Source organism: Bemisia tabaci, chromosome 1 (assembly GCF_918797505.1).
Source record: "Bemisia tabaci chromosome 1, PGI_BMITA_v3".
NCBI classification, from domain to species: Eukaryota; Metazoa; Arthropoda; class Insecta; order Hemiptera; family Aleyrodidae; genus Bemisia; species Bemisia tabaci.
In genome coordinates this window covers 66747165-66770250 of record NC_092793.1, presented here as the reverse complement: position 1 = coordinate 66770250, position 23086 = coordinate 66747165, and the positions used below count along the sequence as shown (strand labels likewise).

Here is a 23086-nt window from a genome sequence, read left to right as displayed (position 1 = left end):
AGCATAAACACTGAGTTATTACATGATTATTTCCCATTAAAATGTTCAAGAAGGAGGAAGAGAAAACGAGGATACATTTCTGTCGATTTTTTTATTCTGTCATTGTTCTTTTAAAAAATGATACCTAAGTCGTAGAGAATTGCCGTATTTTCATTTTTTGACTTATGATGAAACCCTGTGGAAATTGTTTTCCATGATTATTCCAAACCTCTAAGCAGTGTAGCTCTTGAATTTCTCAAAATGCTACTTCAGTTTTTTATTCAAGGCTTGGTCACCTTTCCTTCCCTAACCATTGAATTTTAAAGTAATTCTTGTGAAACTGACAGGCATAGGCTCTATTGGAAACACACCTGACTTATTTTTAAATATTCTCGGTTGTTGTCTCATGATACAATCACTGTCACAAAGATTAGTAGTGTTCTTTGTGTTTTCAGAACACAAAAGACTTCAAATTCTCATGGTAAAAGAATAACAGGTATGGACGTAGAATTGACTTGCCTCTGATTGGCTCGCCTGGCTCCTACGTCACATGCCTGTATGGAGGGCTTGTGTACAGGAGCTTTATCAATGTGTTCGTAAGAGACGGCCTGTCTCATTTAGTGTGTGTATGTGAATTCTGTTAGTGTGTTGGTAAGAGGAGATCCGACAGTTAGATGAAATGAGGACTTTTAATCCATAATGCTTAACTGCAGCTACTACACCCATACCTGTGTTCCTCTATCATGTACGCCAAATTTTGCCATAGCATGGAAGCAACTTGTGATGCTATTTGTTCATGGCAGTATGGATACTTAGTGTAGCAAGTGAAGTAAGATGCTACCAGAGTCATTACAATGATTCTATGTTAAAAGTTAAACATTAAACATTGGTAATTTTTGTGGTTCTCAGAATGAGCCGAGCGCTTTTATTTCAGTAATGTGGTGGTAAACATAATGAAATATTTAATATGTTCTTGATAGAACGTAAAACCAAAATTGACGGATGCAAATCCATAATTTATCTCTCAAATTCTGTATCAAACCAAATGAATTAGTTTTAACCTGCCCTTCAGGAGCACTTCGTGTAAGTTATCATCACAGCACTTGCAAACTTCTCTCCTTTCCCATTTTCTCCTGGCCAGTACAGATTTCTTATTTACAAATGTAATCCTCTTTGACTGAAGGCTTATGAATTAATGAAGAGCAGTCATATATTCTTCACTCTAAACTTTCTTTTCGCTGTTTTTTTAAATTTTTAGGAACTATTTCTTGTCTCTAAAATTACGGAAGAGAGTTACTTTATATATTAGTTTAACTTAGTTTCTCCGTAAGTTACCTGGTGGGTTCACCAAAATTGAGTGGATGCCTTGTAGCCTTTTTAAAATGTCAAGTTTGATAGTGAATACCTCAAGGCTTAAGTGTTCCTCAAATTTGAGTTATTTTCAATTGCAGGGTTATCCAAAATTTTTTGGGAGGGACGACGGCCCAGTCTACATTGCCATTGACTAACTGCACTGCATTTGCCTAACACAACTATACTGAAATAGAAGAAAATAGCTTCATTATTGATTTTCTCCTGTTCCTGTTTCTCTTTTTATCCATGTTTTATTTTTTCTTCCCTCCCTCTTTATATGATATTTTATCATCATTTTCATGGGAGCAACCGTCTGGGGCCACATTCGTGTCCGTTAATGCAGGAGTTAACTGTTACTGCAGTTACAATGTAACAGTATGCAGTACAAAATTTCTATTCGTTGAACTAATGTTCAGGTCATTTCATCTTGCATCAGCAGTTTTTATCGGTTATCCAGTTGGACTTCATTTTGCATTTTGGAACAACTGTATCTAACTCATTAATAAAAGCACCTATCTACTGATTGAAAATTTTTTGTTTCCTGAATGAGCTAGAAATAGCAGTGCCTTGTTGTATAATGTACTCCAGAGATACCCTTGATTGACTTGCTGTTTGCCCCCTGTCAATTTTTTTTCTCTTTTTAATCAATTGACCTTCGTTGTAGTTCAGAATGCACAGATGTTATGCAGATTTCTGTCAATAAGCTGTCATAATTAAGTCTTCCCCTGTTTCAAATTATATGAAATTGATTTGGAGGTACGGCAAATATCACGAAGGTTTACTTTGTCCTCAGTTTTCCTGGTTCCGAACATCACTTATGTTTCTTACTCTCAGTTGTAATTATAGAGATCGGTCACCTCGGAGTTTTTCAGCTGCAATTCCGGGTTAAAAATATTTCGGAGGAAATATTATTGATAAATTCAATAGGATTAAACTGCAGTTGCCACTTTTGTTATTGTTTTTGTTTTAGTTCTTTCTCCCAATTTTAAATGCTCCCAATTCTTTTGTTTGGTTTTCATCATTTCAATATGTCCAGGTTTTTATTTTTCCTTGTGTGTTTTATAGCCCTCCTCCCCTGTTTTTGTTTTGTTTTGACTCCTTCGTTTTCCCCTGGCTTTTTTTTCCTTTTGATAATTTATGCGCTCATTTTCTTTCATCCAATCTTTTTCATGACCTATGCTTCATTGCAGCGCTTTTAGTCTGCTTTTAACGCATTGAGTCTCCAAGCTTGGGATATCCGTACTTTACTAATACCTCTCTGCGTTGCTTTGCTCGACTTTTGGATAACCCTGCTGTGTGCAAAGTATTACTAAAAAGGTTGATGCTAATACTAAGTAATAATAATGCTAGGATCATTCCGCCTAAATGGGTGATAATTCATGTGAGCTATTGAAACCCTCAGTGAGTATTTCACTTATTAAAGTTAGTACCACACATTTCACCCCCGCCATGAGCTGACGGTGAGCTGGAACAACTTTGTTAAGTGGAGAGTCCGTATTGCCCTTAAAGGAAATATCCATCTTGTAAAAATGAAAATACATTCCCTGCTAGTTTGTTCGAGAATCTCATAGTTGGAATCCTTTAAGAATTGACTAAAGCTCATGAGTCCATGTTCAGTCGCTCAATTAACTTGTCAAACCTTGTTCATGCTCCAATTCTTGAATTGAAGTCAATCTCTACCTTCCTCAGGCAGAGGTAATATAGGGACTTAAAATAATTCACCAATTTTTTTTAGATAATATTGCATTTTTTGTACTTCATCACATCTTTATGAGTCTGCAATTTTTGGTCTAAAACTAGATCAATCATCCTTTAAGCACTCAATACTTTTGTCATGTTTCAATTCGCTTTGCTACTTCATCTAACCAGTCTCAAATCGGTAAAAACCATATATCTTATTTGCCAAAACGTCATGTTTCCAGGGAAAGTCTCAATAAATATGTTGTTCCTCCCCATTTCGAAAACTTAGGAAAGTCTATACCTTCTCTCTTTCCCTTTTCTTGTTCTACAGGCAGCTCAAGGTCCACCCCGAATAAAAGCTGCAGATCTAGATCTGTCAAAGTAATGGAGAATTTGCAAGGGTCTGAAATTTGATGAATTTCCTGTTTAAGTGGAATCCTCTGAGTGAACTGAACACGAAGATACCCTTGATTCATAAATTGAGCAATTATTAGAGGAGATATGACAAAATAACCGATTCTGCTAAAATACATGTGTTTAAATGGGAAATGCCGCCAGATGACGTCACAAGGCGGCACATTTTCTCACTTTTAAATCAATTTTTCTCCAATTTCCCATGTCAGAAAAAAATTATGAAAAATGTTGCGAACTCAGCTCATTAGGCACTTTCAGATGAAGCAATAAAAAAATTGCGTGCAAATTCTCCATTGTATGTAAATCTGCCCAATTTTACTCAGGCAGATGTAGATCTGGCAATATTTTTTGGCAGAAGCACAAGTTGAGCCATAATGTCTTGCTACTTCTGCGTTTTTGAAGTGTTTAATGAAAATGCAGTAAACAATGTATAAAAACTAATCAAAAAAGATTGAATTACAGAAAATTATGGTCTTATATACAAAGCCTACCTTCCCTGACACCCTCTCCCTCTCCCCTTAAATGAATGTAAGCTCGCCCCAAACCTAATTGCCCAAATTGTAGCTATCTTAAAACTTTTAGCTCTTTCGAAATGTTGGACTTGGAGGGGAACTCAACCTCTAAAACTGCTTCTTTTTGGTATTTCGGCGCCCCACATTCCTGAAGAATCATTTATTTTTACTCCTGTTCTGCCCTCAATTTCCCCTCACACGGAATCATATGGATTGAAACCCAAAAATTCAAATATTCATCGTCGTCCTTTTCATGCTCAAGCTTGTAATTCAGATCACATCATTTTCAGTGAGGTTTCGGGTTTTCATCAGATTTTGCCTCCTTTGAAATTTGTTGATTAATAGTCCCAGTGGACTCAATTATATCTGTAAACCCATCATGAGACAAACCTGGTGCCAAAGATAAATGTCAGACTGATTGAAACATGACAAGTGTGTTATTTTGATGAAGTGAGTAAAACTGAAACAAGGGAGCTGCGTTCTAGTCAATGCTCCACAACTTGAGACCCAGAACAGCTGTATTTGAAGGGAAAATGTGATACATTTTCATTGTAATTTTGCAATGAGAACTAAGCTTGTATGCAAGTGCAATGAGTGGACGGTCAACTGATAATGATTAACTGCGGCTTTAATAGGCTGGCCGTGGGCGTGGAGCGGCAGCACGTGGCCGAACCGGTGGGCCAACGGCGCGTGGCGCACAGCGGGGACGAGCGGCAACATCCGGGGGCCGTGGGGGACCTCGACTTCCCGTACGTGGGGGTTCCCGCCACGCCAAAGCAAATTCTCCAGGTAACGGGATTTCGCCATAACTAAGCTTTACTTTCTCTGCATGTCATCTGCAGCCTTGGATTTAGGGCACTCGTCCTGGAGCTCCTGCATGAGATCCTAGATTCCTCGAGATAGCATTCTTGCATTGTGGCCAGTTAAAACCTTATGGGGAGCAGTGTTAAGTAAATGATTTAGCCTCCTAAGTCCCCACAGTAAGACGTCTTCCCCTTTACTTCAGTAGTGCTTGAGACCCGCTGGCAAATCCACTCTTCATTTCCAGTCCTAATTTGAGTTGCCAGAGCGCTACACTCACACGATTGAATGACCCATAGGGAAGCTCTAGTGAAAAATTTATGCTGCAAAAGAGAGATTGATTTTTTGCGTTTGACGGTGCGAAAAGTGAAAAGGTGAAAGGTTAAAATGGACTCGGGACTGCAGCGCTATAGCAATTGTGAAATCTGAGAGTCTTAGGAGGATAAGTCGTTGCCTGATATTTTATTTATTTTAATTTGACTCATGAGCAAGAAAGTTTAAGTTTCATGCTATCCTACTCAATATTATTTCAACATACAAAGGCTGTCCTATGAAAACTGAGAGTTGGCCTTTTCTGAGCAAACTATGTCAAATATATTGAAATACTGTTTCTAGGAACTTGGAGCTTATTTCATTATCTTTCTAACAAGCTCATTAGATGAAAAATACACATTTCTACAGTCATTTTTCAGCGAAGTAAAAAAGAAATGTTCAAGCCATTCATTCAGTCCCTACCACTTCTCTGTGTGGACACACTACCAATCAAGAGTGCAACCCTTAAGATGTTAGATACGACTGACTTGCTTAAGCTCTAATAAAAACTGTCATTGTTCTTCCAATAAAAACTAAATTCTGACTACAACTAATAAAAAAACCACTAAATTCCACTAAAAGCTATAATAAAAATTGTCAAGAAGTTAATAGCCCAGGCAAATTTTCTGATCTCAAAGATGCTGATGAGCTGACTTGCGAAGCCTCATTGAAGTCCTCAGGCTACCTATAAATGGTGCTTCCACTACCTAATCGATATTATTGATCTGAGACTATCATCTCTTTTAACAGCTCAGAGGCAGGTATATCATGACTGATGAAGGCAGGGTGATACCTGCAGTTGTCAGAATTTCTCAGGGAAACTCACTGCAAAAACACTCATCCTCAGACATGCGTCTTCTTTGACTTGGAACACAATCGCTGTTATGCAGAGCTTTTGTCCGCACAAGCTTAGACAGTTTTCATAATAGCCTCACAATAAAAGTCGCACCACCCAGCTGAAAGGTTACAACGTAATTCCTGGTGTTGCCTTGTTCTCACAGAGTAGAGTTGGAAAGTGAAAATGACTTCACAATTTTGGAGGGGTTTTTTTTTTTTTTTACGTTGCTAATAAAAACGCTGTAGAAGTGTGAATTTCATGAAAGGCTTTTGAAATAAACTTTGTACAAGTTCTTGTGAACCTTAATTTAATATCCTCAAAAAATTGCTCAGAGCAGGCCAATCTTCAGCTTTTCTCGGGCAGCCTGTGTATTTTTTCTCTTCCGCTGAAAGCCTGTGGTAATGGTTTTTCCCCCCCCCCCCCCTTTAATTTTATATAGTTGAAGTACAAGTGTTTTGAATTTCATTATAATTTCTATCTAAAAATAAGTATGAATTCAGTCTCCACTCTTACCCAAGAAATTTTGCTCTTGCAAATATTTGGATAGAGCAAGTACGATCTTCTTCAGCTCCCTCGCCCTTGTCTTTTACATTGAGGATCGTGCTGTCCAAAAAAGTAAGAGAAAAATTAACGAAGCCAAAACGTAAGAAAGGGTTGTGAAACTCAAAACGATAATGCCACATTTAATTTATTATTTAATACTGACCTAAAAATTCTGATCCATGATGTCATGATCATCCCTTTCCTATGTGAAAAGGAGCATCTCTTTGGCTCTTTCAAAAATTAATGTAATTTAGCGATCAAGTAAGTTAGTCTTCAGGTCTTCAGCTATTGTGAGATATGGACTATACTTTGCATTGAGGAACTGCTGTCTGTCTGGCTCATCCATAGAAGCACCTATCTGCTCAGGGAAACTACTTTTGAAAATGATGTTTCTAAAATGAGCCAGAAATATTAGTTTCTCCTTACCAAATATAGTCAAAAAAGGAACCAAAATTTAGAATTAGAGATTAAAAAAAAAACTCGAGTATGTTTTAGTACAAGACCAAAGGAGAAGACTGTTCAGCCCAGATATGTGCATTGAAAATACTTGGCTGGGGTCCCAGCGATAGACTGGTACAGGATTCCCTCTTTTTTAGACTTTTTTTCTTCCTTTTTACACGGGAGTTGTTCAGTAGCAACAGCAGATGGCAAAAAAATTGCTTTTTATAACAGTACGGGCCATGCCTTACTATCATCATTATTAATTACGGAAGGACAGAGAGAATTTTTAACTTTGAACATATATTTCTCCTAATAAGTGTTTTGTGCATGAGCTGTTTTAAAGCCACCTCTTGCGTTGAGCAAGGGAAAAATATACTAACAATAATAGGTAAACCAACCCCTTCCCTTCGAAGAGTGGAAATATTTTAGCGGGATCAAGGCATTACAACTTCTTTAGTTAGCAGTTAAGAGTAGGTAGCTCGCCTTTGGTTCATTGTTTTAACTTGTAGTAGCAATGATTCGTTCTAATTTTTTTTCCCCCTTCTCTCTCTAAGCTTTTCAAAAAACGTATTGCTTTTTATAGAAAAAGAAAAGATGGTGGTTGCTATCCCTGCTTCGTTTGCACTTTGATGAATGTGGTCAATATTATGTCAGTGTTGCAAAATCCAAATTATCAAGTATAGTAAACGGCTCATGATGTTTTGGGGCAATTTAGCAAAAATACAATTTTATTAACTCATTGAAGGATAACTTTTTTCCATTAACCCCACATCATTTTCCTAAAAATGAATGATAAAAATGTCCATGCCTCGTCACTTCATTGACCTCTCCTCAAGGTTGTGGCAATGTAACCACATTTTCTTTCTTCATGTTGTTGTCTAGTTGCGTTTCCCCACTTTAGCCTACCTTTTTTCCACTACAGTCTGTAACCCCATCGGCCATAGATCATGCTTTTGTATTAGTCCATTAATATGCAACTTTTGTTTTGTTGTCACCTCCTGAGTCTCGCGGACTTGCTCTTATGTGTAATATGCGCTTTATTATATAGCGACAAATTTTCATTTCTTATTCTGCCTCTTATTAGGTAGCTTTCCAGCTTTTTCCTTGTATTCGAAATTGCTAGCTTAATGAAACCAATGAAAGCAAAATCTTCGCAAGTACGAACTTTAATTAATTTAAATTTATTTATCATCAGAATGGCTACTTCCTCCTCAATTCGTGTGAAGGAATCTCTTTCTCTCTCCAAATCATGCTAATTTTTATGCTTCATCGTTATCCCCAAAAAATGTTGTAAGTTTTGTTTTGTCGTTCTTTTTCTTCTGAAAGGAAGAAACAAAAGCTGAAATTTTGATATTTCAGAAGAGAAACTTGTTTTCTATGTTTTACTTTGGTTAACAATTATTTTATTAGAATAGAGAGGATATGCTTTTTTTATTTTCTCAGATCTTCGAATTTTGAATATTCAAATATTGTTTTATTATCCCCTCGTGTCTTGTAGAATTGAACAATTCTCCAACTTCAATAGTCAAGTGTACAGATTTCTCTTACCACTTCCTAAGCTATCAGAGCCCAACCTCTAGTCATTTCATTTCTGCGATTCCCTGGATCTAAATCTTAGAATAGCATCACCTAGATTTTGGGCATGTACTAGCCCTACCCAGGCAAGACTGGCTACTAATTTGGCCAGAGCTTGGACGTATATTCTCTAAATTTAGGTGATACCATTTTACCTCCCTCTCTGGGCATGAGCATCACTCTGTTTTTCCGTGTATTCTTAATTGAGTACCTTAAGAAAAAACAGCAATGCGTTATGGAGAAAATCTTTGAAAAGTATGTACCGCTGCTGAATATAGAGATATTTTTTAGTGCTCTCATTAATTTTATTAACATTGATGATTGTTATGAAAGTATGAGCAAATGTAGTTCCTGGTCTGATAATTTGAGATAGTACACTTTTGATTAGGTCAGAGTTTCTACTGCCAGGATAACTCTCCAGGGAATTGAATTTGTCAGGGGAGACCCAGGGAATTCAACATCAACTCTAAAATGTATACTTTTGAATAATAAGCTGCTCTTGTTCTTTTGCTTGTAATCAATCTCATAATTAAATGGTGCAGCAACGCTCTTTGGCAGAGTGTGCTTAAAGCTCTTTTACGCTAGCGTGTCTTCTCATGTAAAGTGTTTTAATACCCTCATGCAGAAATTGGAAGAAATCAGGAAATATGGTACCAACTGGGAGAATATTAATTAAACATTAGGGAAATCTGGCATGAAAGTAAGGAACTCATGGCCCTTCATGCAGTTAATCGCATGAAGCGTGCACTCTTGTAGACACCAGCGATCTTTGTCAAAGCAGCAAGCAGTGTAAGGCTATTTTGTGCATTCTGCCACTAAGTGTGAAATCACTAAAACTGACAGGTTTACCTAATTTGATATGTTCGCTATGTTCTTTTTTGTATTAAGTGTCCTTGGTGTGCTTGATGAGTTTGTTGTGTGTTCACTAAGTTTGGTGTATTTGTCATGTTTGTTATGTTTGATGTATCGGATGTATTCATCCTTCATATGTCTGTTTTAGCTAAGAACATTTCAACCTAATCTTTCAACAACAAACATTAAATCTATGCCATTTTCACGACAAGTAAGATCCTTTCATGTACCCCAAACAGGAGGTCTCTCACAGTGCTTTTTTTTTATTATTAATAAAGCTCTCAGTGTCTTCACTGGCTGTTCACAAACTAATCTCATTTTTCTTGTCCAAAAAAATGTATGTACACTCGTTGTCTAGTCTGACTAACTAAGGTGCAAATGTTCTTTGGAGTGTAATTCACTGGCCTTAGTCCCTCAATTCTCATCTAATTTTCACGAAAGACCTGTTAAGTGAGCAAAATATTTTCTTTTAAAATGTATTTTTTTTCAGGATTCAAGGACTATCTCTTCCGTAAATTTAATTCTGTAATTTCAAGAAGGGGTCATCTCCAAAATTCGGACTAATTGAATTTTCTACGGAGACCTACACTTAACAGATAGGCGAATCAGCCCCTAAATGCTCACAACTGGTTTTGCTGTGGAACATTTTTTTTAGGAGGCCTTATCTCCCTGTAATTTCGGCAAAGGACCATCTCTGTTTGCATGGCTCCTTTTCGAAGTAACAGGCAACTCTGAAAGACCAAAAGTATTGTTAGAATAGAAAAATATGTTTCTCCCTCTTGACTTGGAAGCTCCTTGGCTTCTTTAATTTGCTTGTCATTCACAGTCAAAGAGGGAAGTCTCAGCCCCTCAAAGCAGCCAATAATGTTACTGCCTTCGCTTTTTGACTCATAACATGCTTTGTCACACAATACCATTTGTTTTATCCCAGTAACACTGAGATAATGTTCGCCTGGAAAGATTCTGAACAATTGAGAAATCTTAATTTTCAAGCAAACATTCCAGGTCTAAGCATACAAAAATCAGTCATTTTGAAAGTGAGTCGTATCCATTTTAATATATTTTCTCTCTCTTCAGCTCTAGTAATCCAAAAAATGTCTAGTTTAACTCCGACTTTACACATGGCCATCGTACATAATTTATTAAGCCCTCAGTCTCAATAGTTAACCAACCCCTCGCTTTTTGAACGATTCTTTTGTTTCTGATCAATTTAAATAAGCGGAGATGGCCCTGCTTTAAAGCCATTGATTCACTTATCTGTAGATGGAGGTCATTTCTACATCATTAAAACAATTTCCAACGACACGGATTCAAACAGTTGTTGGTTTAGTTCTATCATCATGAATTTTAGAACCATAAGCTCAGTTTCCAGCCTGTTTCAAGTACAAATTGTAAGATGGTCTGGATCACCATGCTTATTATTGTTGAGAAGCTTTTTAAGTTATCTCATTCTGGTAGATATCCTTAAAATGTTAAATCCTATTGGTTTTTTTATTATTGGAGTATAATCCAATTGTTTGTCCGGTGTCAGATATTAATTTTTATTTCTTATTATTTCAGCAGGTAAGCGCAAATATGACGGTGGGAACCAGAACTCGGGGGAAACAAAACGGAGGTACCAGAGTAGCTGGGGGAGTCAGCCGCTGGCCCAGCAACCGTTGAACTGTACCACTGGTTATGGGAGCATGAGCAATGGAGGTGGTGGAGGCTACGGTAGCAATGTTGATCATCATCAATGGTATCAAGACTCATACCAATGAAACATCCATCTTCCATCTCATCGACACTCGCCACTAGTTAACTACGTAAACTAATCGTGGTTTTTTTCCTTTTTTAATTTATTTTAAATTGAATTATATTTGTTCAAAAATTTGTTGAAAAAATTATTGATGTTTTAATTTTGTTAAAAAAATAAATAAAGAAAAAAAGAATAGAAATTATTTTTGAGATCGACGAATCCACAAATATTTATTATAAATTTAGTTTTGAACTATTTGCTAAGTCCGTACGGATGAAAAAATTTTAGCCTATATTTACTCTCCCAAATCTTGTTCATTCAAAATGAAGTAAAATCTTTTTATTTGTTTATTTATTTTTTATTATTTTCGGTGACTCATGATCCTCCCCTGCTCTGAAGGCAGCACTGCATATATTTATAGGGGGTTGACCTTAGGCAAATGTTCATGTCAGATCGCTTATGTTAAACAAGTGTCATTTTGTATTATTTTTGTATGTTGAAACTGTTTGGTTATTGGCTTAATTTCGTTGGTTTCTTGTTATGTTTGAGACCATTACAACCTTTGTTTATCTTTAAATTTTTCTCTTTATTTATTTTTTTTTATCTTGTAACATAATGGAGGAGAAAATGTTTCATAACTATGTGACGACCAAGTTAGTGTTTGACGCTCTGTGTAACATTCAAATTACATTGATGTGTCATCTTCAAAAAATGTTACTTTTGAGACTAATGTCTCTAAATGCTATCTAATAGGACTGCTGAATGTGATTTTGAATGTTTACATGTATACTCTACATGTCATTTGTTACATTTATGTTTTAAGTTATATTTTTGTTTGCAATTATTTTATTATAATTTTTTGAGCTTTTCAAAAAGCTCACAATTTTTTCTTTTAATTTATTGATATATAGAATTTTGAATGGAAGAAGTTCCGCCCCCCTCCCCCTCCATTTAATCCAAAAACCTAGAAAAAAAATGTTCAAAGTGTATTTAGAAAAGAAAAATAAGAAAATAAATTAAAAAAAATAAAAAAATAAAAAAAAAATAAGAATTATAAATGCATACTTTTTATACAAAAAGTTTGTTTTGCTTGTTGCTTTTTATTTCCTGCTTTATACAAATTCTCAGCATTAATTTTAGTGTGACTTAGTTTTACGACTGAAACAGAACTTATTGATCTATAAATTTGAACCACGTAGTAATGTTTCTTGAGTAACTTAAGCATTTATTATTACTCGATCAATATAATTAATTTAATTATGCAATCAGCCTGATGTATGAATTTTATCTCAATAATAAACAGTTATATTATGTGAAAAGTCTTTCTTTTGCTTTAGTTTACTTAATTTGTATGCTCCTTTTCGACCAAACTATTTATTTTTAGTGTATACATGTGTAACAGCCACAAGATTTTCCCTTGATATTTTCTATGTACCTCAAAATAAAAAGAGTGTGTTAAATAGGGAATGACATTCAATTAGGAAGTGAAGAATGCAGGACATTGTGCGAGTTTAAAATTATGTGGACACTAATCTAAAAATGCAAACATTTTTCTTATTTACCATTATCAGACTTACTCAAATCACATTTAATCGCAAGGGGTATTGTTTTTTAGTCTTTTTCCTTCCAGTTGCATCTTCATCAGAGTCATCAGCAAGTTTTTAACTTCCTTTTATTATAGAAGGACAAACATATATACAGTTAACTTCCTCCAAGTCAAACTTGCATAGGGACCAGATTGTTAGTTCCATTTAGGGAGAAATTCCACTCAGAGGACTTTTTGTTCTGATGAAAAATTTGATGAGACCTTAAAGAAATTTGACTCTGATGAAAATTCCAACACTAGAGCATTTGATTCAAAAGAAGTCAACTATAGGTACATATAGCCTCAAGTATTGTATACTGTGCAAAGGGAATCAAAACTTCTGAGTTTGAGGTGCTATCTCGCTAAAAACTGATAAAGGGAATGTCCAGTTGCACCCCATTTTAATCAGACACCTTAGAATTATGACAGATTCAAACTTTAGCATCTCTTGTTGAAATATGATTTTCAGTACTGCAAAATTCAAGTAGACTCTTTTTGTATGATATTATTGATGCTCTCCATGCCAAATTATTCGCAGAATGCCTATTCCTCAAGCTGAGGCTGCAGTACCTCTATTTTGATACTTTCGAATTTGAGGTCCCTTTTCAGAAGGACTGTCACACATGCAGAATAAAATGGCTTAGAGAGTATCATATACAAAATGTCTATATCGTCCCAAGAAACTATACTGCTTGGTTGCAATTCCAAAGATCTTTGAGTGGAGCGAAGAAGAGTAATTTTTTTCTATCTTGAGTGAGAATCAGAGAATGCACCTACCTGCATCTTGCAATTTACACTTTAGTGCTAGCTATTGTCTCACAGGACCCCTCACTACAATCCAAAGTCTTCCAAAAAGATAATTCAACAGTAAATTGTTGACCCCTGAATGCATCATAATTGCCAAAATATTAATTGTTTCCTAGGCAAGAATATTCAAAATTGAGACCTTTTAAAAAAATCAGAAATTTAGTTTATGGAAGAATATCACTTATCCCAGTCCTAGAATCACTTGTCATTTTTCGGAAGAAACGAATTTACAATTGAAAATTAATGGAAAATTTGCATAAATCAATTGTATTGCTGCATCTGAGAGTGCCCCACGAGCCAGGTTCGCAGTATTTTTTTAAAAACATTTTCTGAAATGGGGAATCGTAGGAAAAAAGATTTAAAAGTGAAAAAATGTACCACCTCATGACGTCATCAGGCAGCATCTTCCATTTAAACACATGTATTTTAGCAGATTAGGTTATTTGGTCCTGTACCCTCAGAAATTGTTCAATTTTGAAATTAAGTATAATCTGGTACTTAGTTCAGTTAGTAGTTTCCACTTAAACACGAAATTCATAAAATTTCAGCAAATTTTCCATTGGGTTTTTTTTCAATCACTAATTATTTTCTTTTGAATTTTGCATTGATCCATTTAACTGACACAGTAATTGTCCACAATACAAACATTCAACCATATGTACATTTTGGTGGTGAAATACGTTGCGCAATACAAAAATTGTTAAATTGACTTTTTCTTGCGTTTTTTGTGAGGTGCTGATGTCCGATTGTTGCACAAGCAACTGATTTGTCTTCTCGCATCTGTATAGGTACGGGAAAATAATAGCATGAAAAGGAGAAACAAATTGAAATAACTTCTTTTTAAGGCACTATTGCAGGTTAATTTGTTAGAATGAAATGATGAGAAACTCTAACAATGGACAAAAATTATAAAACGATGAACTGTGACAATAAATTTAAAAGATGTAGTGGGAAAATAATACTCTAAAAAGGAGTGAAAGAAAGTTGCAAAGTAGAAACCAGGGAAACTCACAAGATGTAACTAATAAAAGATATTATAAGAAGCTTAATCTTAGAAAAACTGTTCTGTTAAGTTAATTTCTTAGAAGGACCACCTATTGCACAATAATTTTACCAAGTCAAAGAAAGTGGAAAATTCTGAATTATTGGAAACCATGGAGTCATCTACAAATTGCATCACAAGATTTGTTATGTGGATCATCCCTCCTAAGATAGACCTTCTGCATATACTATGACTATAATTTGTCTTTATGACAAGTGGTTTATGAATTTAAAAAAATGAACAAAAAGTGAGAGGAAAAACTGCCAATAATAATATTTCTTAAACGCACCATTCCTTGGCAATAGAAAAGTCCTGCAACAAAGAGAGAAAATACCAAGTTGATGAGCCTTCGTGCGCTGAGATGTTTCAATTCCGATTTTTCCTCGATTTTCTTAGTTCTTTCACCAGCTTTTATTTCGTATCTGTAGTTTTATTCTCTTATCCCTTTTGAAGAGGGGACAGGTGATTGATAAACCAAATTAAAAAATGAGAGGGAAGAATACTGAAGCATGACTTCTCTCAGCCCTAAACCCCCCCCCCCCCCCCTTTTCATCAAATCTGTTACCTACACAAGCTTTAATCGCCTCTCTTTTTAGAGGCTAATGCAATTGAGGCCTGGATGACAAGGCGCACGAGTGAAGCTTTTGACAAAATAGAGGTAAGTATTAATGCTTTCAACTAAATCTAGTTTCAAGATATATTCTGAGGAACATCTTTACCACTAAAATGCAATTTTTAAACATCAAAAAGTGAGTTTGAACTCTCCTCCCGCTGTAAGGATCAATGTAATTTCGAAACCTCAAACATGTATTCATTGAAATAGCAAAAACTGTCGACTATCCATATGCCTCTCGTTCTTCAAGCTCCTCAATTTTTAGATGATCATTCACTATCCAACGTGTTGATTAATTAAGCGGAGGACCAACGGCTCGCCCGCTAAATCATACTTCCCGCCTTTTTTCTGCCAAATTTCCATTGGCCAGTCAGTCACCAGATAGTTGTTATGGTCATCATTCATCAATATTGACGTTTTATGTTGTAAAGTCGGGTGCCATTATCAGTGATTAGTGATTTCATAACATAACCTCAAAGTATTTTTTGTTCCCGTGATGTTGTGATGTTGATCTTCGGGTGGATGGCGCGTGTAGTGTTATAAGTGTTGATTTTTTTCGCGGATTATTCAAGTGTCTATGGTTTAGATCGATATTTCACTCAACAGCCATGAGTTGGCGAGATGATATTGTTGCTAAAATACAAAATAGGAACCGAGAGCAAGTCTCTAGTTTCGAGGAACTGATTGTCACACGTGAGTTAAAGCTTTGTTTTGAATGAAATAACGCCTCAACAACGTAATTTAAGAAATAAAAATTTGGGTGGTTGGTAACGGCCCCTATTTTTTTGCATCCATCAGGCTTTCCGTCGTTTTGCATGAGAGACTTGAAATTTTCCAACCCATCGCTTGTAAAGAACTCTTGAACTTTCCGTTAGAACGTAGAGAAACCATCCCTACATTTACCGTGTCATTTTCCATCAGCTCTCATCGGCAGTTTTCTGAAAGGCATGCTTACATAGTTTTGATAAGACACTTTTGCACCCCACCTTGTCTTACTACAGTGCGCAGTTCATTCAATCAAATCTCTCACGGAACATTGTTCATGGCTGCTCTATTTTTTAATTTTTCACCTGAAACCAAAATTGCAAATGCAAACATCACCCTCAAAAATTTTTTTTTATTATGACGCAAGATACTTTGAGGAATGTCATGATACCGTACTGTGAAGAGCGAATCAGCAATACTGCTAAGTAATATCAGAATGTTTCCAACAATGCTGTCAGTTCAATTTGCCGGGAGGAAGGTTCCTCTCTTTTCTCCACGGTGGAATTGAGGCCAATATTATTCGTCAGTTTCACTTATAATAAAACAGACTGCGTGATCCTTTGATCCTTCGGTCATCAAAATGGTTTATCATTTTGAAATGATGGACTTGATAATATGTTAGAGATAGTGTCAATCTGTCAAGGTCTTCTGAGATGATGGACTAGATTCTGGCGAGAGAGCTACAAAATTTCATTAAACTATTCCGTGGACATTTGATTCACTAGTGTGCTGGGTTTAAATAGGGCAGACAGGCATTCATTTTTCAATGCTCTATTATGAATGACTCATAAAAACCTCTTGAGAAATCTGAAAAGTTTGGGGGAAAAACTCCTCTTTAAGATATGGTTTAAACCTGCACAGAAGGAAACCCCTTGTGGTCTTTTTCAAGTAAAATTGGAGCAAAATTAATTGTGAAAAGCCCTGTAAAGTCTCTCATAGACGCTTATATTTCTATTTTACCAGATGCACATTTTACCTTAAAAAAGTTCCAAAAAAGGGTTTCCTTCTTTGTGAATTTTGAGTAATAGCTTTAAGAGTCTCTGAAAAGTATTTTTCATTAGTCTCTGCCACTTGGGTGCCTATATTAGATTGATCATGTATTTTTCTTCTTATGCAGAAAATAAAAATGTTGTGCTATGATTTTAGATAATCGCCTTTTTGAGAATTTCCTGGCCCTAAAAAGTGAAAATGTTCAATTATCAGTTTTGAATGAAAAACTGCGTGTTGGTAGCTTTGAACAATCAAAAGCCGGATCATCTGGAGGTGGAGATGCTGCATTCACAGAAAGAATTCTTACTCTCGAACAGAAACTTCTAAGCCAGCAGGAGGAGCTCACCGAGTTGCACAAACGACGTGGTGAAAATGCTCAAATGCTGGTGGATCTGAATGCCACTCTTCAAGAAAAAGAAAAACTACTTGCTTCGAAGGACGAAAGGTATTGAAAACTTAAGTTTCGTACTAAATTCATGCTTCAAGTCTGGAGACTCATATTGTTTGGCAACTTATCTATTGAGATATAGCATTAATGCATCCTAAGTTACAAAATGTCAAATTCATTTACCTTTTTGTTTATAAGTGATTAGGAGGGCTTACCTTACAAGCAGGTAATAAAGATACACCAAGTAATTCCTTCTTATAAATACCTGGCTGTAGATGGAATTCCCCAAAAAATTATTTGCTGGTATGAAAGGAAATGACTTAATCTGTCTTCAGCTGTTGTAGAACAACCATTCAAATCAATGCCGTTTATTATCTTAGAAATTTTTTAAAGTTGAATCTAATTTGTGACTCACAGAGTGGCTCTCCTGAAAGTGCCTAAGGGCTCATAGTAACATAGTTAGCAAGGGGAATCTTATGAGGTCTGTAAAAGAGGTCTAGTCTGTGCAGGGTGACCCGTCTTGCAAGCTCTGGGGGCAAGAATATTTAGCATACAAAATTCTGTTTTTAAAAGTTTCGAGAAAGAAACTCTGATCTGATTTCTATGTATCTAAGTTCATATAACGTTTCGGTGTAGTTTGCAGGAGGATTTATTAGTCCAACTGATATGAGCCATCATCTTCATCAAGACAGAGGAAGAAGTATGTAAGGCAGGTTTTTAACAAAATTGAAACCAATTCTCAGTTCGCATAGTGTTCATACTGTCTTTGAATGAATGAAAATTTTGCATTTCCAGTTTGCTGCAAAATGACAAGACTATAGCAAGTTTGCGAGCAGAAATTGAAATGTACAAAAAAAGCCGTAAAGAGCTTGAAGACATGAATCAAGTTTTGAAGGATGAATATCAAGCCTTACACCTAGCTTTTACTCATCTTGAAGAAAAACTACGTAAAGTACAGGTAAACCTCTATTCTCCAGCAAACCACAGTCTTGCCAAGGAATTGAAATGATTTTCAGCCACCCCCCCCCCCCCTTGCACCCACGAATAAAACATTATTCATCGGTACAACACTAGTGATTGAAACGTTATTTGGTGGTATTAGCTTGGTATTATCATTTTTTTTTTTTTTTTTTCCCACAAGTTAGCTACTGACAGGGCACAGAAGAAAAGGTCTGAATGAATGAAAGCAAATTACAGCCTTCAGGCGTTATTTCTCAAAAAAGGACTCTTATTTGCTTGATCCTTGGTCTATCTTCTTTTTTTTTGTATGTTCAATAGTTCACAGCAATTTTAAACAAAATTTACCATAGACTCAGTTTCTGATAAATGATAAGAGTAAGACTTTTTTTTACCAGGTCATCAATGATTTGTCTCTCTTTCACTAAGAAGTTAGTTGTGGATGTAGATGTCATATATTTTTTGTTTTGTTTTACGGAATTTTAGATCTAGCATTTATTACAATTTTTAACATTAAAAGGCTTACAAGCGTCAAACCTCAATTGACTCTAATTTAAATCATTATATGGAACTTCAATTTGTTGAAATACTTTTTATGTAGCTTCTTATGGTTTCCTACCAGGATGAAAACAGAGAAATGGTGGAGAGGCTTATGAAGTACAAAACTAAAGATGCTGAAAAAATGAACGAGGAAAATGAAAACTTCATCAGGTAATAATGAATTTTCATTCTTTAAATATTCACCTCGTAATGGCGATATCAATGTAACTAAGTAACTTTTCATTCATCTAATATTAGTACAGTAAAAGCCTTCTAACTTTATTTTGATTTTTTCACCAACCTTTTTTTACACTTGAAAGAACTCTGTAGTATTTTGAGGAATGACAACATAATACCGTATACATCTCTGAATTCACCTAAATTTTTTGTAGGCAAGAACAGAATTTTTCTAGAAAATGTGCAGAAAAGTCAACAATGCATTTTGTTGGGGTATGCATGCATGTACATATAAGGTAATTTAGGTTTCGGTAATCTAAGTGGACACAGAGGAAAACTACATTTTCCAAAATGCTATGAGGTGGTCTGCTGGTTGTATTAATGGTTCTCATGCAATATGACAGTTTTTCTTGAAGGAAAAATATAAAGTGACTCACATACTCTTTACTTAAAACAAAAATCCAACTCTAGTTGCCTCATTATAAAAACAAATTAATGATCAAAGTTTGAGAATAGAAATTTATGAAATTCCAATTGCAGCCAATCAGATAGTTATTCCCATCCTTCATCAAAACTGCAAAAATAGTAAAATACATTCCAAACTTAATGTAAATTTTGAAATTCAAGTACAAGTTGTTTTCTGTTCCCCATGTATTACAATGTCACTATGTAGTGGTTTTTTTCCTCATGTTCAAATTTTTATTGAATCTCTTTTGTTGAAGTTAATTTTACCTTTTTCTCAGGAAAAAACAAATCAAACTCCAAAAAGAACTAGAAGATGCTGCAAAAGATACTCTAGGGTTTACGCCTGATAATCTCTTCAAAGATATGCTGCCACCTCCTATTCAAGCAGTCGCTGGTGTACCCACCAAACCGTCCATTGTGTTCGTAAGTAGTTTTTTTCTCTCTTTAATTTTGCAGTGCTTGTCAATAGTTACAACGCAAAAGGTATTTGTAATTTTTTTTTTTTTTTTTTTTTTTTTTTTTTTGTAATCCCTCAGTGGCTGTTGAGGATCTTAATTTGGTCAAAAACACTTGCTAATCTTCAAGAATTCTGTCATAAAGTAATAAAGCACTGTTATATGTAATGACATTTTTCCTAATTTAAATCTAACTGCATGCTTTTTTTGAAGAATAACTGCAGTTATCATTTAGTAACAATTTATTACTTAAAATCCATATATGAATTTTAAACGCAAAAAGTCAGGGGCGCAGAAAATGCTCAATGGGCTGGTAGCAGGAGAATTATGAAGGCACCCGAAAAGAAGGAAAAATTTGAATGCAGAAGGGAGTAATGTTCTATATTTTTTAAATTTTAGTGTTTCTCTTTGTGCGCTTAGTGTTTCTCTCGGGACGATAACTGTGTTCTCTTTTATGGAAAGATTACAGTGAAGCGCACTCTTTCATGCAAACCGTGCATTCTAGAGATACCTAATTTCAAAATTATTGTATAGAGGACCCCCTCAACTGGGTATAAACCCTCAAAATCCCCAAAGTATAATTTCATGATTACTTCCTCAACGGTTGACAACACACAAAAAAATCAACTCTAGTCCAAATACAGTTTGAAAGAAAATATTCAAGTTATTATCACCACATATGAGCCAATTCTGTGTATTACTTTATGTGTCATGGGCCACCTGGCAATATCTCCTGTTTCTATTGCCACTTGTTTATTTCTCTCCTACATCTTTTTTAGACTGCTCACAATGGAGAAGTGAATGCCATCAAATTTAGCCCTGTGGACAAAGTCATTGCCACTGGTGGTGCTGATAGATTGGTGAAGCTATGGGATATCTCGAAAGGTAAATTCAGTGGCTTTACTGTAAGGATTCCTCTAGAAGGATTCTAAAACCTATCTTTGTAATGAGGATTATTTAAATCGCAGAGAATTAAGGGAAAGGTTTTGACTCATTAAGTATGGAAAACTCCCCAGTAGTATTATGTTGTTTGTAAATTAAAATAGTTTTATCATGTATCAGATCTCTCAAAACATACACCATTTTTCTGTTTTTTATTTGAAAATACTTGATTTTTAAGTGATAAATCAGTTTATGTCCCGATAATTATAGACCGAACAGCTCTTATTTAACATGTTTACTTTCATATTGTCTTCTTCAACCGCTTCTGGTATCTTTATGAGAGTCTGGACTGTTTTGTTCTGTGAGACATATCAAATCAAAAGTTCAGCAAGAGTTGATCTCTCCCAAAACTTTTATATTTCATCATCTACATGAGGCTGTGGTGGTTGTGGAATATGCCTTATCAAATAGATCGGTGCATCTGTGAGTGGAGGCAAATCGTGCAATTTATGTTGAATAATTCAGCGTTTCTGCCAAGGGAAAACCCAGGCAGTGGAATTTTGAGTGAACTCCCTGGGAATTGGACGTTGACACTGAAATTTTTGCTTTTTCAAGTGGAAAATTTATCTTTTTGGGCATTACTAAGCCCAATATTTTTTTTTAATAATAGGATTGTGTGGTAGTAAAGTTAGACAAGAATTTCAAAAAGGAGAGGTAGCCTTTTAAGTCGTCATTTATCAGAACCTTGGAAGAGTGATTGTATTACACCTCTTTAACGAGTAAGGTATTTTATGCAATCAAGGAAAATACAGGGAAAGCTCAGGGAATTTGTAAGTGGAAATAAAGTAGAAACTCTGAAACTGTGATCAGTAGATAACATTGTAAGGTAAGGTTTCAGCAACCATGGTTTCTTGATAACAGAGTGATATAGTTTCAATAATCAGGCAGCATGTGGTTTATATCACATACTTAGAATTGACAAATCTGCTCTCGCTTGTTATTATGACCGTAGTGGCAAGGTAAGGGGCAATTCCGTTTGATCATAGCAACCGACAGACCTGTCAGTATTGAAATAATAGAAACATACTTGTGCAGAAAAGTGTTATAAGCTTTTACTACGGAAAAGTGCAAATGGTTGTCAGAAAAATAATGTAAGCTTTTCCTTTTCCAGGTATCCAAGAGAGTAGGGGGGTTATGCAGGGTAGCAACAAAGGAGTTATGTCCGTTGAATATGATACCACTGGAGGCCTAATCTTAGGAGCATCAAATGATCATGCATCCCGTGTATGGACTACAAGCGACATGCGATTAAGGGTAAGTGACTCTTCCTAGTTTCAGCTCCTCATTAACATTCTCTGTGTCGTCTCATACAGTTTATTTATTTGAAGGTACTGATTGTTACATCTGCTTTGTTAACTTTATCATTGTGCTTGAATGGACTCTGATGAATTAAAAACCTGAATGATCTCATCATGATGGGTTCTTTTTTTTCTATTTATTAAAATGATGTTTTCATCAAATGTCAAATTCCTCTCAATTTTCGTCAAAGTTTATCTCGTAGTCCCTGTTGATTTACCCAAGTAATAAATGTTTTGTCAATTTTTTCTCAAAATACAGTTAGCAGAGTTGAGTTACTCCTAAATTTGTAATTCTTCAATAGAAAAGAAACGGGAATTAGTAACAATGATAGTGACAGTGGGCAAATTTCAGGGGCAAAGAGAGAAAGGTAAAATTTGTAGTGCGATTTTTATGAAAATGAATTCTATCATAAAAACACTTAAACTCACTTGCGCATAAAATTTGATAACTAGAAGATGTGTTTCGCCGGCTCTACCTCCAGCATCTTCAGCGCCACTCTGGATCACACGGTTCAGAGAAAAAATGTCCTAAATTTTGCATAAAGTGAGGTAATTTTTGTTAAAAAGCCTCACAAAAAAATCTTCAGTAAAATTTTGAAGGTTTATCAGTTTTTTTCAACTTAAGTTTAGTGCGAACACATCCCAAATCAAGTGAGATGTAAGTAAGTACACCCCTCAATTGTGTAAAATGAGAAAAAACATTTCAAAAGAGGGAGAAAGATAAAAGGAGAGAAAGGTCATCACTCTGAAAAGTTAGAGAAAGTCAATGCATTTTCTCAAAAAGTGAGCAGGGAAAAAAATCCTGGCTGCTCTTTGAATCAAACCTTGTTGAAATATGCACTTGCAATTTTCAATATTAGCCATCAATATTTTAGTTAAATCAACTTCTACTGAAAAAAGTATTTTTCTAAGGACTGAGCTGAATCTTTGAGAATTTTATCATTAGAAGAGATTCCAACATTTCATACCAATAATGATAGGAAAGGAAATTGGTAAAACACAAAACAAAAAAACAAGTACAATG

General features: G+C 35.4%; 2 protein-coding genes across 10 annotated transcripts in view; both read left to right on the top strand.

Moving 5' to 3' along the window:
- Syp (synaptotagmin binding cytoplasmic RNA interacting protein) overlaps positions 1 to 12360 on the top strand; it is a 32589-nt gene extending 20229 nt beyond the window's left edge. For 4 of the 9 annotated variants that reach the window (XM_019047792.2, XM_072305767.1, XM_019047790.2 and 1 more), the window contains 2 exons: positions 4574 to 4727; positions 10861 to 12360. In XM_019047792.2, coding sequence (XP_018903337.1) covers positions 4574 to 4727; positions 10861 to 11060 — 354 coding nt within the window. In that variant the 3' untranslated portion in view covers positions 11061 to 12360. The remainder of the gene's footprint in view (positions 1 to 4573; positions 4728 to 10860) is intronic. The other 5 variants (XM_072305762.1, XM_072305751.1, XM_019047793.2 and 2 more) reach the window with 4 other exon arrangements.
- Positions 12361 to 15558: 3198 nt separating this feature from the next.
- The window catches only part of Atg16 (Autophagy-related 16), a 359788-nt gene continuing 352260 nt past the window's right edge, over positions 15559 to 23086 (top strand). The window contains exons 1-7 of the mRNA XM_019047805.2: positions 15559 to 15778; positions 16997 to 17285; positions 18024 to 18186; positions 18808 to 18896; positions 19646 to 19790; positions 20602 to 20707; positions 21876 to 22018. Of these exons, the coding sequence (XP_018903350.1) occupies positions 15694 to 15778; positions 16997 to 17285; positions 18024 to 18186; positions 18808 to 18896; positions 19646 to 19790; positions 20602 to 20707; positions 21876 to 22018 (1020 nt within the window). The 5' untranslated portion in view covers positions 15559 to 15693. The remainder of the gene's footprint in view (positions 15779 to 16996; positions 17286 to 18023; positions 18187 to 18807; positions 18897 to 19645; positions 19791 to 20601; positions 20708 to 21875; positions 22019 to 23086) is intronic.